At 43.1% G+C, this 16,690-nt stretch overlaps 3 protein-coding genes across 4 annotated transcripts; 2 read left to right on the plus strand and 1 right to left on the minus strand.

Annotated features, from left to right (window-relative positions):
* Positions 1-209: 209 nt before the first annotated feature.
* aste1b (asteroid homolog 1b) lies at positions 210-6,009 on the plus strand. The gene is made up of 7 exons (XM_030064392.1): positions 210-268; positions 737-987; positions 1,143-1,409; positions 1,792-2,828; positions 3,427-3,658; positions 4,175-4,358; positions 5,121-6,009. Exons 2-7 carry the CDS (start codon positions 750-752, stop codon positions 5,437-5,439), a joined length of 2,277 nt encoding a protein of 758 aa, XP_029920252.1. The 5' UTR covers positions 210-268; positions 737-749; the 3' UTR covers positions 5,440-6,009.
* A 216-nt stretch (positions 6,010-6,225) lies between these two features.
* klhl7 (kelch-like family member 7) lies at positions 6,226-11,740 on the minus strand. The gene is made up of 12 exons (XM_030064246.1): positions 11,274-11,740; positions 11,045-11,147; positions 10,200-10,293; positions 9,890-10,014; positions 9,428-9,603; positions 9,049-9,223; positions 8,617-8,759; positions 8,248-8,488; positions 7,938-8,139; positions 7,601-7,698; positions 7,248-7,431; positions 6,226-6,985 (listed from the first exon to the last, which is right to left on the minus strand). Exons 1-12 carry the CDS (start codon positions 11,400-11,402, stop codon positions 6,820-6,822), a joined length of 1,836 nt encoding a protein of 611 aa, XP_029920106.1. The 5' UTR covers positions 11,403-11,740; the 3' UTR covers positions 6,226-6,819.
* A 1,430-nt stretch (positions 11,741-13,170) lies between these two features.
* On the plus strand, positions 13,171-16,194 carry LOC115367457 (uncharacterized). Of its 2 annotated transcripts, none has more exons than XM_030063227.1 (4): positions 13,171-13,282; positions 13,771-13,849; positions 14,024-14,245; positions 15,174-16,194. In XM_030063227.1, the coding sequence occupies exons 1-4, from the start codon at positions 13,229-13,231 to the stop codon at positions 15,566-15,568; spliced, it is 750 nt and encodes a 249-aa protein (XP_029919087.1). In that variant the 5' UTR covers positions 13,171-13,228; the 3' UTR covers positions 15,569-16,194. The 2 variants fall into 2 exon arrangements, with proteins under 2 accessions (XP_029919087.1, XP_029919089.1); XM_030063229.1 differs by lacking the exon at positions 13,171-13,282 and adding an exon at positions 13,307-13,412.
* Positions 16,195-16,690: the final 496 nt, after the last annotated feature.

Below are 16,690 nucleotides of genomic sequence, written 5' to 3' on the forward strand. Positions count from 1 at the left end.
ACGCGATGTTTGCATTTCGAAATAAGGGTTTTTGTGTTTCAAATATTTGTCCTACATTTTTATCAGTTCTCAATCGCACTGTGTGCTTTTAGTTACTTCATTCTGTATATGTTTTTGTGTGTGTGAGTTGAATATGCAAACACATTACCTATTGTGCACATAAAATAATGTTTTATTACAGGCCAAAACCTTTACTTTGAAGGTAGGTTTTTCAAGGAAGTATCTATCCAAAACATACACGCTAAACAGGCGAGTAGACGTCAAAGTGGTGAGCAGAGAAGATACACTATATTCCTCTAAACTTACACCCAACTCATGCAGTCTGTTGCCTTTTTTTACCCGTGTAGTATATGAGTGTCTCATTTAATATGCAAACAAATTATTTATCCCTGTTTACGTTTTGTCGCTGCAATTTCCGCGTAGCCTGTCACACATTTCCAGTGGCAGCACCTATCAGAAAAAAACAAAAACATTTTCTCAGTGGCTGCAAGTTTTTCCACAAGTCATATTTTTCCACTGCATTTTATTATTGGGTACATGCTAGCCTCTAATAGCATCATCAGGGAAGTAGAGAAGGGTCAAGGAAATGCACTGTGAAGGGGAACTAGGAACTTCCAAAAAACTAATTCACTTAGTGTGAACTGTTTATTGCCAAAGTGGAGCCAAGGTGCGTTTCAAAGTCCTCCCAGCTTCATAGTAAATGACTAATTCGTCTTTCTGCTCCATGTCATCACAGACCCTGAGATCCTATGGGTGTCCAGGGTCTAACTACCTTTGTGGAGGGGCACAGAAACCTCTTTAAGGATGTGAAGTTCAGAGATAGTCGTTTGGTTATTGACGGCTGCAGTCTGTATTTCCGCCTCTATTTTGAGAACGGCTTGGACCAGCAACATGGAGGAGACTATGATGCTTTCTCCCACCTGCTCTCTGCGTTCTTCTCGGCCTTGGCAGACTGCAACATTCAGCCATATGTGGTACTGGATGGAGGTAGGGATGCAGCTCTTTGGAGAACTTAGTTATAATAATATATGATCATATGCGCTTATTTAACTTAAAAATAATTCTTAAACTTGCTCCAGGTCTAAATTTGTCCCATGTTACAATCATAATGGCTTAATTTCTGTATTTTTTGTGTTGGTAAGGCATGGACCCCAGTGACAAGAAATTCTCCACCCTGCGACAGCGTCTGCAGTCCAAGATCAGGGAAGCTGAGGTTCTCTGTCACGGCCGTCACGCCTCAGTTCTGCCCATCCTCACACGGGCTGTCTTCACTCAGGTCCTCATCCAGAGAGGAGTCCCAGTGGTCCAGTGCCCGGCCGAGGCTGACTGGGAGATTGCCTGTTTGGCTTACCAGTGGAACTGCCCTGTTCTGACAAATGACAGCGACTTTTATATCTTTGACCTGCCAGGTGGGTGAGAGGTCATTTCCTGGAGTCAAACCAGGAAGAAACGGGCAACTATCAATCCATCTGTTTGTCCAGTGCTCATCATTCCATCCATACATTCATAATATCTATTTTTTCCTCAATATGTGCATTGTTTTGGATACAAATACAGTCCTTCATAATTTGTGGAATTAAGACAGGGTGTGATGTCAAACAAAACTAAGTTGTCAATAATATCCCTTTAAAATATTTAATAACTAATTTTGTCAGTTTTAAAATGACAGCAGATTTGTGTGTCTTGATGTCCCAAAATCATCAAATCAATACAATATAATTATACTGAAAGACAATAATGATATTGAATCATTACCCAGTTGCACTTTCTTCTTTTGTTTTCTCATCCTAGGCGGTTACCTGCCACTCCGTTTCTTCCAGTGGACCAACCTAAGAGGCAAAGCCCCCCGCTGCTACATCTCAGCTCGATGCTACACCGCTATTGGGCTGTGTCAGTGGTTTGGCATGAGGCGGGAGCTGCTACCGTTGTGTGCCGTGCTGACTGGTAATGACTATGGCTCACCCAGAGGAGCTGAAAAAGTCCTCGCTTGGCTAGATGATGCCGGGCTGGTACAAAGTGCCGGCAGGGGAAAGGGTAACGCATCGTCTTGTCGCATCGAGGGCTTGCTCCTCTGGCTCTCGTCTTTCTCAGGCCTGGATGAGGCTGTGGAGGAAGTGAGCGAGCTGATGGGGGAGACAGACAGAAGGGGAGGAGGAAGGGGTCAAGGGGGGAACAATGCTAAGCACAGTTCGCAGCTGTGGGCAGGTATGCATGAGTACTACATCAACCCTCAGAGCTCCCTGGCCAGCTGGTTCTCTGGAGGCAGGGCAGCCCCAGGAGGGGAGGCGTCTGGGTTTACCCAGCTGCCGGAGTGCTTGTCCAGGGTTGCAGCACAGGGGCTGTTGGCCCCTTTGGTGCTGGATGCCCTGGTGATGCGCAGGGTCCTGCTCATCCCACAGGTGGAGAACAGCAAGCTAGCCAGCAGCCACTGTAGCGCTAGAGCCATACGCCAGGGCATATATTGGATTGTTCTGCGGAGACCGGGCCAAGACAGCCAGGCTCATGGAAGGAGTGGTAGTGGGCAGCAAGTGAAGGGAGCAGGAGGAGTCCAAGCACAGTATGTCAACATCAGCCAGGGTCAGAGAGGTGGGAGGGGGCGTGGGGGCTGTCAGGTTGGGGCAGGTAGGTGTCGTAATTCACCTGTGCAGCAGGCTGTAAATACAGGAGTCAGCAGTGGACAAGGTGCCGGTGCAGCAGCATCACAGGCTCAGAGCTGTGCCGCCCCAATATGTGTAGAGGAGTATGACCGGTTGGATCTGAACCTGAAGAAAAACCAGGTGGAGGCAAATCCACTCAAAACCCCTATATGCCTGGACACCATTGGCCAGGTAACAATGACATCAAAGTAATGACCATTAAAAAATGTCAATTAGTGACTTTCTTTTATGCTCAATAGTTTTGAATTCAAAAGTTTCTGGTATATCTGCAATATTTTGGTCATACAGTATTAGTGCAAGCTAGGTAATATGGATAAAATAAAATAGTCCATTATTTTTGATCAAATACCTCAACATCGATAGTGTGACAATATTATAGGGATTACTATTGGTGCTTTACACACATGATTTTTAATAAACTATCATAAGTAATCATCAGTAATGATGACCAATTAGGTAGAGGCATATAGTATAATAGCTTGTTTAAGTTAAAATTGCATCCCATTGCTGTAATGCAGCATTTAAAATCAGGAAAACACAACACTTATGTTATATTACCATATTTTGATAACAAAACTCCTAGACAATATCTAGTTTCATATGACAATATTGATATAACATTAATATACGTATATCACCCAGCCCTGATTTCCATATTTTTAGGATTTTACTTTTTTAATAACAGGATTGATATGAAATGGACAAATGATACTCAAAATACAAAACCTATGATTTTATCCTCCGTTGTCTTCCTCTGTGTACATCCAAGGCTCCTGTTGCAGTGCGGCTCGGCGTGCTGTTGGAAGTCTTAGGGGTAAACGAGTCTGTCTTGGCTCCTGTTCCTCTGCACCTGAGGCTGTTTGTCGCAGTGACAGGCTTCTGGATGCGTGAGGCCAGTCCACCTCCTTCACTGCACCAGCTCCAGGCTCTGCTGCTGGGCGCTGTCTACGGAGAGCTGTCCTGGAACAACCAGCCTGGAGCGAACCACCACCAGCATGCTGGTTTGTCATGTTGCACTCCTTGATGTTTTTTTGTGAAGCTCAATTTGTGTCCAGCTGTGATCCAAGGCACATATACCCTCTTTAAAAAATGAAGGCCATCTCCTAGTTATTTCAGTCTGCATGCCTTTAAAAGCATTGACATAACTACATGATTAGACAGCTGTGCTTCATATTTTGGATTATTGCTTGTCCTTCCAATCAGAGATTCAGTTAAATAATGTCTGACTGTATTCTAGTTAGACAAGAGATTCTCCCCACTCTTTCCCATACCATATGTTCCTTTTGTAAATTCAATTCTATTGTTTCAAGTGCATTTAGGCCACATTACTCAACCCATACTATGTCGGTATGATTTGGTTTCAGAAATTGTCCCCATCAAAGCTGACATGTTTGCATTTGTCCGTCTGCCTCAACGCCCACCTGTTTGACTTGTGCAAATTTGTGTGCAGCGCATTTGCTTGTGTGTGCATCATCTGCATGTAACACAAAATATATTGCTGTTGTGCACCATCCCAGGTCCCAGGGCCACAGAGCACACTGTGGGGATGTGTCTGGACCGACAACGTGTGAGGCCGGGGCAGAGGCGGGGCTTAGATGTGGGACTGGCTCACAGTCTCAGCCAGTGGCAGGCCTGCCTCTGGAGTGCACTGTCGCTCAATCAGCTGTTGCTGCTGCCCCTGCATGAACCCCACATTTCACAGTAAGACACAAGGAGATAAACTCGACACATTTAAACACACACACTCTTTACATTTTCCAACTATTATTTAACAATGCAAGAGGACTGAGAACACATTCTTATTTATTCAATTGGGTTTCTGGTGTTTTACACATTAAGGAGCCCTGAAAAGATGCACTTTTGGCCCATTTGTCACAGGGTTATTTGTCACATGATACAATTCAATAATTTTGGTCGTTTTAACTACCTTGGAATTAGTTACAGAGAGAGGGAGTGGATGACTGTATTGGCAATGATGCAATACATATTACACATGGGTCACAATTTAATTTTTATGATGCACTGTATTATACAAAATTCACTGAAAATAAATCTTAAAATGCAAACTACCTCATAACACCTGGTCTGATTAATAATCTACATGACATATTATATAATGAATCAGGTGACAAAAAATTGAATTCGGAATTGAAAACTGCCATTTATTAAAGCAGAATTAGCACAAAGCACTTACTTGACACTCTCCCAAAATGTCAATAGATGTCATGATTTCAGATGCATATTGGGCATGAGAATGGATACAGTATCACCAAAAATAATATTGTGATACATGTGGGTGCTATATATTTTGTTGTTGTTGTTGTTTACTTAGTTCAGTTTTCTTTTTTTGCACAGCTGTATTACACAGTGACCCAGTAAGCTGCTCCTTAAATCTACCACAGTGAGCAGGCTGACATAAGTGATACCAAAGTGTCTCTCTGTCTCTCTGTGTTTGTGTCTCAGGTTGTTCAGCGGCACCTTGGTGCACGGCCTGCTCAGGTCGTTGAACGGCGGCCATCCCGCTGAATCCTTTCTCCCAGGAGGTTCCCGCTCTGCGCAGCTCTACCGCTGCCTGCTGGACGCTGTGAACAGCTGCAGCTCCAAAGCCCACTCCTCCACCCAATCGGCGAAAAGGAGGCGAGGGAACCGCAGGGGGGGGAGAGGAAGAGGAAGAGGAAGAGGTGGGAGGGGAGGAGGAGGAGGAGGAGGGGAGAGAGAGACCGACGAGATGAGCAACAAGTTTGCTCTCCTTATGAGTGAGGAAGAGTTTGATGATGACTGAAGAGGAGGAAGGGGAATAAATTGAGCTAAGCAATATTCTAGGGGCCATGTGCTTTTTGGAGAGGTAGGACATTCCAGTGGTTTATCACGCTCAGGGAATGCCGCAAGACGACACTTTGTCAATGAAGAACGCCTCTCATTGTCTGCCACTCTGCTTGTCTTCATGTAACTACTGTGTTATTTTATATAGGGTCTCCTGGCTCTACAGTAACACCTGCCTGCTGTTGCCAGTTTTAATGATCTTGTCATATCAAGATGTTTCATAATGTCCAATATTTCCTAGAGCAATTTTAGCCGGTCTGTGAGAGCCTGAATGCACTAATAAGGCTTGTATAATCATGACAGATTGTAGAGATGCCTTATTATTTTAATCAAGGTTCACAAATGTATTACTGTAATCTGTGATGACCAGAAAGTTGCCGGCAGCTAATGTAATCTTCATTTCCACCTTATGAAAATTTTATTGCTGCTTATGTGATTTTAGCTGAAACTGCCTTAATCCCCATGTACTATGGAGATGTTTACTTATCTTTTTATACTGAAAAATATAAATTAAATTCAATGACACATTTTTTTGGCATATTTCAGTCGTTTTTACCAGCCACCACATCACTTGGAATAAAATGTTTATTCAGTCTCTAAAAAAAAAAAAAAAAAAAAAAAAAAAAAAATCACTTTTTCCAGTTAGTAAAGCACATTACAGAAGCACTGTTCTTATGCTGTGCTTGGATTTTATATGTACAGCAACCAAGAATTAGCTATTTACAAGCTCACAAGCTGCAGCACATCAACGTTACAGCTTTATTCAAATGATTTGGTAAAATATGCAAAGACATGATTTACTCATACTGCATTACTTTATGCAGAAGAGATGCAAACTCATGGGAGAAAAACTTGTAAACATATACATATAAACAAATACAGTGGTAAATAGATCACTAAAATCATTCAAATATACCCCACTTTGGAACTTTAAAAAAACTCACATAAGAGAGACTAGTTTGCATCCTTGATAAAGTAACAAAAAAAGTTAAATAAATCCCATTTCCAACCCAGAAAAAAAACAGGCTGATGAGGATAATACAACACCGGCTGTTAAAGCTGAGGGAGGATTTTGACATTGCTATAACTTGAGGAGAGATTTGACCTTTTGGGATAGTTATGAATGCCACAATCATAGTCAGTTTTCCGCCTTAATGATTTTTTTTTTTTTTTTGCATCAGCTCACACTGACATGTGCCATCCAGGTGGCAATAATTGTTGATGAAACCTTGTCAAACCTCGCCTCATCTAAATCCATTCCGCTCCATAGTCTCACGGCGCTCTAATGTAGCGGATAAATGACACTTTTACGCACACAGCACTGAATCTTCCACATCTCCTATGACGATGATGAGGACGAGGCAGATGAAGAGGGAATGGGTGCGGCGTGTGCTTGGGAGTCCATGAGGTCCATGTCTTCGTCCTCGTTGGCTCCACACGTGTCGACCACACAGATCAGACAGCTGGTGACGGGAAATGCTCGCACTTTGCTGCAAGTCACCCACCTGGACACACGAGGCACAAACTGATTTACACACAGGCGAGATGCAGCAGGAATAAAGCAGCCATACACACTGCAGCCAGGGCCTTTATTAGAGCCCGGACATTTTTGATTTTGAATAAGAGAATTAAAGAAATGAGTTTAATCACGGACTGATTTGCTTTTGAAATAGAGAAAACACTTTGACCTGATTTTTATTTTAAAAAATACATATAATTGACAGCACCACCTGCACACAGGCTAAAAACCACCTCTGATACACCAACCTGTCTGTGTCGGTGTGGTACTCCAGGACGTGTCCGAGCCGCCCCACCCCTTGGAACCCCGCCAGTACGTAGATGATGTCACCCACCGCAGCACACTTCACCGTCACACCTCGCCATGGCATCGGTGCAGTGCTGCGCCACTCATTACTAGCAATATCGTAGTACTCCACCGAGTCAAGACCACCTACAAATGCACACACACCAGTCAACTTATGTATAGCACGGCTCCATGTAATACAGAGTTACAACTACAAGGGCTCCTAGTCTATTACTGCTACTGCCTTATGCTACAGCTGTTACTGATCAGCATTATTTCTTTGTCTTCATTGTAGTAGTGTTGATATTATTACTACCCAGCGCTCCCTGGCCTCCAACAGCATAGATCCTGTTGTTGACCACCACCAGCCCATGGTTCTTCCTGGCCTCTCTCATCCCACACAGTTCCCTCCATCTGTGGAGAGAAAGAGGAAGGTCAAAGTAGAGTCTAATGGAAAAACAGTACATACTTAGAGATTTAAATGATCCAGAGCAACAAGAACAGGCACTGTGTGAAAACCTTGAGTCAATTTTTGGTCATTTTCATATTGTAACTAACTAAGTGAAGACTCATTCATCTTTCAGTGTTAAACAGATCAATGGCAAAGTCCCAGCAGTGTGTACATGGTTGTGTGCTATGCCTCTGTGACTCACTGTTGTGTGCTGGGGTCGTAGACCTCGCAGTTGTTGAGGACCCTGCCGGAGACATTGTTGCCCACCGTTCCTCCGCAGACGTAGATGAGCCCGTTGGCCTCCACGGAGCCGTGGCTGCAGCGGGCCATCAGCATGCTGGTCTTCACCTGCCATGACTCTGTCCGCGTGTCGTAGCATTCAAACAAGTCCAGAGCTGAGCTGCCTACACACATACACACACACGCACACAGACATGTATATTTCTGAGATCTGCTCACTAGCTACACAATAAGTCTCCTGTCAGTCCCACTGTCCCACTTCCTGTGCTCACCCACTTCCGACCCTCCAGAGGTGTAGATCTTGCCCTGGGCGGCGCAGGCGGCCAGGCTGTCTCGTGGTGTGGGCGGGCCCAGCTTGGAGTACCAACTGTCCTTCAGGACGTTGTAGCAGTCCATGCGCTTAATGGGGAAGAGCTGCGAGCCGCCCAAGATGTAGACCACATTGTCCCAGAAGACGGCTGTGGCGTCCCGACGCTTCTCAAAGGGGCAGCGGATGTCTGTCCAGCTGGAGTCCTGGAGGATCGAACGGAAGGACAAAGACTTTTTTTGAAAGCTGCTGAGGTAGTTTAACTTGACTATTAGTCAGTGTGTATTTAACTGAAGCGCATGTGTGTGTGCCTGCCTGGAGGAAGTGCAGCTACCTTGGGGTTGAAGTAGCGGCAGGACTGTGGCTGGGAGCCTCCGAACAGAGCGATGCGGTAGTCGTGTTTCTTGCGTCGCGGTCGGCTGCTCTCTCCCAGGTCCTCCCTGTCCTCCAGAGACAGCAGGTGGTAGCGCATCCCGCCTGAGACAAAAGCAGAGGCTCTGTCTTGGTGTGTGTGTGTGTCAGACCAGCAGGCACAAGCTAGGCTGACATCAGTGATACACAAAGTTAATGGTTCGGCTTATATCCTGTTTAACATCACATTTTCTGCCCATGGGGGGAAAGACTGTCATTTCCCACACTGCTGATGTACGTGCCTCATTTTATACATTCTGAACATAGTACACTGTGTGTGTTTACTACATCCACTTTTGACCTGACAAGCAAATCAAAATGTGTGTGTGTGTGTGTGTGTGTGTGTTGTACTCACTGATGACCATCTTGAGGCACTGTGGATTGTCCTGGATGAGGGGCTCTGCCTGAACCGTTTTGGACAGGAAGGTTTTGGAAACCAGGGGGAAGCGGACACACCCCAACACCTCCACCATGTAGCGCTCTCTGTTACACACATCGTACTTCAGCCAGCGCACAGCTGCGTCATAGATCTAAACACACATAGCAAGCACACACAGCATGTGTGGGACATTCACATGTTATTGGGCGGGTTTATGCTTATTAACAAAATCTTAGGACGTCTTAATAGTTAAGTTCATATCACCCAACCCTGTAGGAGAGAGAGAGAGAGTAACCATTCCACTGTCCAGGGTTAGGGTGTGTGTTCACGTGTGTGCATGTGTCCTTGTGTGTACCTGGGCCTCAGCACGGACGGTGAGTTTGTCCTGGTGCAGTAGATGTGTGAGCTGTGTCACATCTAACTGTAGAAACTCATCCAGTTTATAGACTTCAGTGAAGTGGAGCTGGACAAAGTCTTCTGCTGCTGCCTTCAGCTCTGGACAGTCCATACACTCTGCCAGGGTAGAGATACCTACAGGACAGGACAGGGATCAGTGACTCAAACACTGGGATGAACAGAACTGGCTAAAATATGGAAAAATAACTTCTGACATTTAAATAAATTACAAATGCACACGGTTCATCACAACCACAACATGTAAACTGATTTCAGACAAACACAACCACACAAGCCTTTGGTACTTAGTGTAAATAATAACAGCTCAGCCCACAGACTAAATAACAACTAAGGAGGGAAGGTCTCAGTAAACTGTGAGGTGAAAGTGTATGACTTAAAAAAGATGGTTATTAATCCTCACCCAGGCAGTTTGTAGCATCAATCTGTCCTTTGAGGAACTCTACACACATCTTCTTAACCGGCTCAATCTGGTACTGGTTGGCTGCATCCAACAGTGACTGAACATTACTGCTGTTGACAGAGATCCTGACACACACACACACACACACACACACACACACACACACATTTTATCAGCCCAGTGTTTATAAGTAAGCAATAAGACAGTTCTAATCAACCGCAACACCTTAAACAGTTTATCTTAGGCATAAACAGCATCCTGTAAATCTCCTGTGTGCCATAATATAAACACTCTACGCCATGTTTCTTACCGGGCTGTGTAGATAAACTCAACCAGCAGCTCGATAATCTCGGGTTCAGCGCTCCTCAGCTCCACCTCATGGGACATCGACTCCATCATATTGGCTGCAGAAGGAGAGGGAAGGTCGACAAAGTGAGCGAGAAAAGCAGGTATACTGTTCATAGTGATGAAAAAAAAAATCAGATAATACGGAAGTAGGTGTTGGTTTTGATTTGGCTGCATTATCAATGGCATATAATCATATCATGCGTTTAATATAGCCTACACATGAATAATCTTGAACACTGGTCCATCTGCAATACTAAATAATTTCATTTCACTTAAATGTACACTGTAGCTGGAAATAGATGTTGACATAAAAGTAAGACTACTAATGGTAAATGGACTGCATTTCTATCGCACTTTCCAAGTCTACAGACGACTGAAAGCACTTTACAATCAAAATATTTAGTTAAATAATAATTATTATAATGCAGTCCTACATTATGGTGGATAATGTATCCTATAATGTTGTATCCTTCCTTGTATCCTTGTATCCTTGTATAATAACTTTGCTTTTGTGTCAGCCATTCAGGTCCTTTTTGCATCTCTGCAGATTTGAGTACCAAAACTTCACTCAGATGAATACTTTATCATGATAAAAGAACTTATTTCTGAGCAACGGCCATACATTTCTGTGAGTCTGGATTTGAAACTGTAATATTCTATTAATAACACATTGTTTGTGTTGGCAAGGGTTGCCCGCCTGAGCTGAAGGAAGCACACACACTTGACACAAAATGTGAGTGTGTTCATGATCGTGTGTGTGTGTGTGTGTGTGTGTGTGTGTGTGTGTGTGTGTGCTTTCATACTTACTGGTGAACATGAGGTTGAAGAAGTGGCTGGCAGCAGCGAGCACCACTCTGTGGGCAGGGAAGTGTTTGCCCTGAACCACCAGAATCACATCACAGAGAGTGCCCTGGAGAACACACACACACATTTACACAGATGCACACATGCACACACACACACACTCCTTGCTTCACCTATACAATCCTCTCTGGCACACGCACACACTGATGAGCACGCCCCCACAGCCACACACCTGCTTCCTCAGGTTGTTCATGACTCCCATGATGCTGGACAGCTGTCTGTACTCCTCCTTGATGGCACACTTCCTCTCACTCTTCTTCTTGAAGTTAGCTGCCTTTTCTGGAGAAGCCATGCCGGTCATGTCAGGCTGATGAATGATGTCCCCCTGTGTGTTTTGAGCCTGCTAGCTGCAGCCCTGTCAGCAGCACAGAGGCGTTGCTGTGCCTTTGTTTTGGCTGAGCGGAGCTAGCAGGGGGCTAGCTGCTTGTTGTGACTGTCACTTTGTCTGCTGCCGCTCTCAGAGGGAACCACCTTCGTTTGAGTGTTGCTGTCATATGCTGACAAAGAAATGAAAATAATGGGCCGGAGATTTTTTTTTTTCTTCACATTACTTCGGGGCTCCTCTTAAACAGGCTTATGTCTTCTTCTCCCGCTTCTTCGTCTTCTTCTACTTCTGTACACTGAAAGCGTGATGCTGCCCTCCACAGACCGAGTGAGGAATTGCTGCTTCTCCTATATGTTTTTAAATACAGGCCACCTAAATAAAGAAATTTTAAGATAGTTCTGCCAATAAATTGGAAATTTGTTTCAGGTGGAAAAAAATAGACATGCAAAAGCTCCGTGAGTAACTGTTGTCTTTCACTTCTATATGTGTTACATGAGAATACAACATGTTGAGCTGCTTCCAGATTTCCACACTGGCACAGAGTTTTCAACACAAATGCATAAATCCTTGTATGCATGACTGAATCACTGAAATAAAAGGAAATATTCTGCGGAGACAATGATAATGCCAAGACAAGAGGATAATATAAACAATGGAAACATAATGGAAGAGAGAAAATAAAATAAATAAAACAGAAAACAAAAAGAGAATATAAAATTGCATTCACTATACAGGATGTTATGGAGACAGTAACCACAGCTGGCTATCACAGAGTCCCAGATTCAGTCTAGTTAGTGGGTTACAACGTCATCTCTTCTCCCAGAGTTTATCCTCCGCCTCTTTCTTCCCTTCGAGGATCAATAAAATATTCCTGATTCTGATTGTAAAAGAAGATATTTCTTGCTCTCCCTTTCTATTTCTTATAATTTCACATATTTTTCTCTTGAGAATCTCAGCAACTGTAACTACTTTATTGATCCCAGAGGGGAATCTGTGTCAGCTGCAGTTGCTCAGAGTCTTGAGAGGAAAAATATGTGAAATAATAATAAGAAATGGACAGTTAAAAATAAAATAAATAAAAAAAAATGTAAAAATATGTGTATTCGAATTTTGTGAATTATTGCATTACAATATATACATCATGGAAAAATATGCGTATTAATCCTACAATAATATAAAAAACAATATCCACAGAAATATTAAATTGAAAATATATAAACGTATACTTTTACCCTCCATGTACACTCTTTCCACTCTTTTTGCTGTGGAACTTCTATGTTTTCTTTTTTCTTTTTTTAACAAATGAAAAAGTATTTACATTTTCTCAACATAATCTACAGATCAACACTTTCCCTTGTGTATGTGTGTGTGTGGTGAGAATGACTCTTTTGCTCCCCCTATTGGTTTACAGGACACACTACTCACTTAACTCACTAAAACTCAGTTCACTCTTGAGAAAATCTCTGACAAATGTATTCAACATGTAATCTCTTATTTACTTTATTACAGCTGCATACAGGAAATCAACAAGGTTATTTATTTATTTATAAGCAACGGTGCGCTCTGATTTAATTAGGACAGCAGCACTTTGCTCTTCATACCGCAGCTCGCACCTGTTGGCGCACCTGTCATTTTTCCTTACCTGTGCAAGAATGAAAGAAAAACAACAAGGAAGACATTTTTTTATCAGGAGTCGCATGACGCTGACGTCAGATGGTAAGGTATGCGGGCCGCGGATGAACGGAGGAATTGTGAGAGACAAGTGACCTGAAAAACAAATTACGAGCCAGAAGAGCTGCAAAATGCTCCGATCTGTCTGCTGTTGCTGCTTCAGTGGCGAGACTTTCGACGACGAGGTATGAATTTGCATTACAGCCGAAGGAGCTGTGGGATTATTAGTCAGACGGCTCACTCTGGGAATCTGGGAATGAATCTTTATCACTGGGATTTTGCTTCAGTGAGGTTATCGGATTAATCCATGACATGGTAATAACATGGTTTGAGCTTCCAACATTTTTTAGAAGCATAGTATACACAGAAGTACACACACACACACACACACACACACTCTCAAACTTACTGTAGTAGTGGCTTACCACTGTATTTATTTATCTGTTTGTTTGTATTTTGGTGTGATAAAATTAGAGCCTTACTGATACATGACTGGCCAACAGTTTTCATTATTGGTCATTATTGGTTTATTGGTTGATTTCATATATATTTTGCACGACATACATGCTTGTTGATTTAGAAAAAAAAAGAGATTGTCGTCAAAGCTTTGTTTATTAATATGATATGTGTAATATGCCTTGCTAATTGATTGCTTTAACTCCTGTCATTTCAGAGGCAGCCGCTCCTGCAGCCCAGGCCCTCGCAGCCTGATAAACCTGAATCAGCCCGGCAGACCCGGCCAGCACACACTGGTGCATCACCTTTCATCATCTACCATCATACAGCATCTACATCTACCCAGAGTGATTTAAAACTAATACAACAACAGCTGAGTGTTTTTAAATTCCTCTGTGTATGTGTGTGTGTGTGTGTGTGTGTGTGTGTGTGTGTGTGTGTGTTGTGCCACATTCTGTGTGGTTTCCCAGATGCCCAGACGGTGAGGCGGAGCGGCAAGCTGGTGATGAGGCGAGTGTGTGTGTCAGAGTTGGACCAGAGGTTTGCAGACGTGGCTGAGACCTTCAACGATCAGCAGCAGCGCTACGAGGCCATGGTCCGCCACATCGTCAATCTGCGACAGACCTACGGCTGTAACCATGACGACACGCTGCTGCTGAGTGAATGCATGAAGACGATCAGAGAGGAGCACGGTGAGCGGCACGCACAGGTAGCTCTGCTCAAAGCTCCCACGCCGAGGCAGGTGACCTCAGTCCACACACGCTTCCATACCCCCTTATTAGTATTCAGGGTCTCAAGCAGCTGGAGCTTTTCCCAGCATGCACTGCGCCAAGACACCCTGGACAGGTTGCCAGCCCAACACAGGACAAACAGGCAAACACACTCGCAAAGATGTCCACACCTGTGAAGGATTTAAACCTGCATGTCTTCAGGGAGGAAACCCACACAAACCGAGGCCATGCAGACTCCACAGAGAGAGAGGGCCTGGGCTGGCAGCCAAACCACTAACTCCGTGTGTGCTGTGATAGCACAGCGATGGCCACACTTCAGTTAATTTAATTGAACTGAATTGAATCTCCGGTCCATTTGATTCAGCTCAATTCATTGCTGTTCTGTTCATTTCAATTCACTTTGGCTCAGCTCAGTTTAATTCAGTTTAGTTCAATTCAGTATAATTCAATTCACTTCACTTTGGCGGTGCAACGTACAATTCAGCCAAGCTTTAGTAGTAATCAATAGTGAAAAATGTTACATTGAATAAAATTTGAAGAAACAATTGGCACAATAATAATAATAATAGCAATATATGTAAAATTAAATATTTTAATGTAAATATACAGTACATAAGTGTAGAGACTGTACTGCTATCAGTAATTCACGACTGTAGTATTATTATAGTTGTATTAGTACTAGATGTTGACCAACTGTGGATTTTTAAACACTGATATACTAACGGTAGTTTTTGCTCTCTGATCTGTGAGAAGTTTTCAGGACGGGTTAGGGTTAGGGTTGTCTCTCCTGTCCAACAGTGACCACATTTGTGCTCATTTGGGTCCTTTTGTCACTACTGCTTACCTCTCTCTCTCTCTCTCTCTCTCTCTCTCTCTCTCTCTCACCCAGATGCCAGGTATAAGGTCTGCCTCCACATGAAGGGCTATGACTTCTCTCTCTCTGTGGCTCCACTGGGATCAAAGGATGAAACAGAGGAGCCCCTTCCTCCCCACCTGCGGCTGGCTCAGGAGGAGGTGCGGGCCGCGTCCCAGAGCGCCAAGGTGACCGTCTCGGTGGGAACCAAACTCCAGGAGATGATCGGCTGGCTGCTCCATTGCGAAGAGCAAATGGCCGAACAAGTGAGGGAGGCAGCGCCGTCGTACCAGGAGCAAGGGAGGCTGGATGAGAACCTGAAGGAGAGCATGAAGGAAGTGAGGAGGGCGAAAGAGCTGTCGCTAGGATACAAACAGCAGGCAGGGGAGGTCCTCACTGAAGCTGCTCAGATAGCAGGAACTAAACTCTAGTTAACTTTCACACACACACACACACAACTTCACGCATGTGTACTGGGCATATCAGTGCTGTCTCTCTCTGTAAATACTCTTCTTTGTATGAAAACATGTGAGGACCTACACTGTGACCTTTAAAAAATCTCATTAGAAATGTATTAAATTTAGCAGACTCTAACAAACACACACAAAGATTTACTGTCTGTGGGAATAATTGTATTTTCCTCATGGTGTGTGGGTAATTTTACAACCACTGAGCAACTACAATGCATGGTTCTCTAAGGGGGCATTAGGGGGCATTGCACTCACACTTTCATATTGGGCCTCCAAGTTCTTCCATCCAGATCACCATTCATATTTATAGAATAGAAATTCTTTATCTCAGTTGTCCCAAGTGTTTTTTTTTCCTTCGGTAACTGGCAACAGATTTTTTTTTTTTTTTTTTTTTTTTTTTTTTTTTTTTTTACATATGTTTCTTTCTTAATCAATCTTAATTCTGAGAACTGACACTCAAAATATAAATATGAGGACTGGTATAATATTTAGGTGTCAGTGTGCATCATCGTTAATTTTAGAATTGTGTGTCAAATAAGTTACTTTCATATATTTTTGAGCTTTCATATCAGTGTAAAGTGCACAGAGCACATCCCTAATAAAGAAAATTGAAGAGATTATTGTGTGGTGTGCCATATGCTGCAGTAATCTGGTATGATGAATTGCATCGGTTGCAACAGCTTCCTGCTTCTGTGTGATGAAGCCATGAAACAGGCCAAAGTATCTTGCATCTTAATAACTGGTTTTGGAAAATTGTTGCTGTTGATGTGTTGTTTTCCTTTCAAGGAGGTCAGACAAATAATAAACAAATAAATAAACATACATAAACGAACTAAATTATCAAATAACAGACATATTCAATATAGACAACGAATACTGTATATGGTCAATATATCTTCATTTAGCCCATTATTTGCACTTGAGTCAAGCCCATATAACATGAACGTGCAACGGACTGTGCAATCAAAATGTGAATTGTCTCGAGGAAGAGACCAATTAACGTTATTTTAATCGATTGCTTTGAAAATAAAATAAAATAAAAAAAAACAATGCACGAGGAAATTATTTAATCATATTATTTAT

This window comes from Myripristis murdjan, chromosome 11, assembly GCF_902150065.1.
Source record: "Myripristis murdjan chromosome 11, fMyrMur1.1, whole genome shotgun sequence".
NCBI classification, from domain to species: domain Eukaryota; kingdom Metazoa; phylum Chordata; class Actinopteri; order Holocentriformes; family Holocentridae; genus Myripristis; species Myripristis murdjan.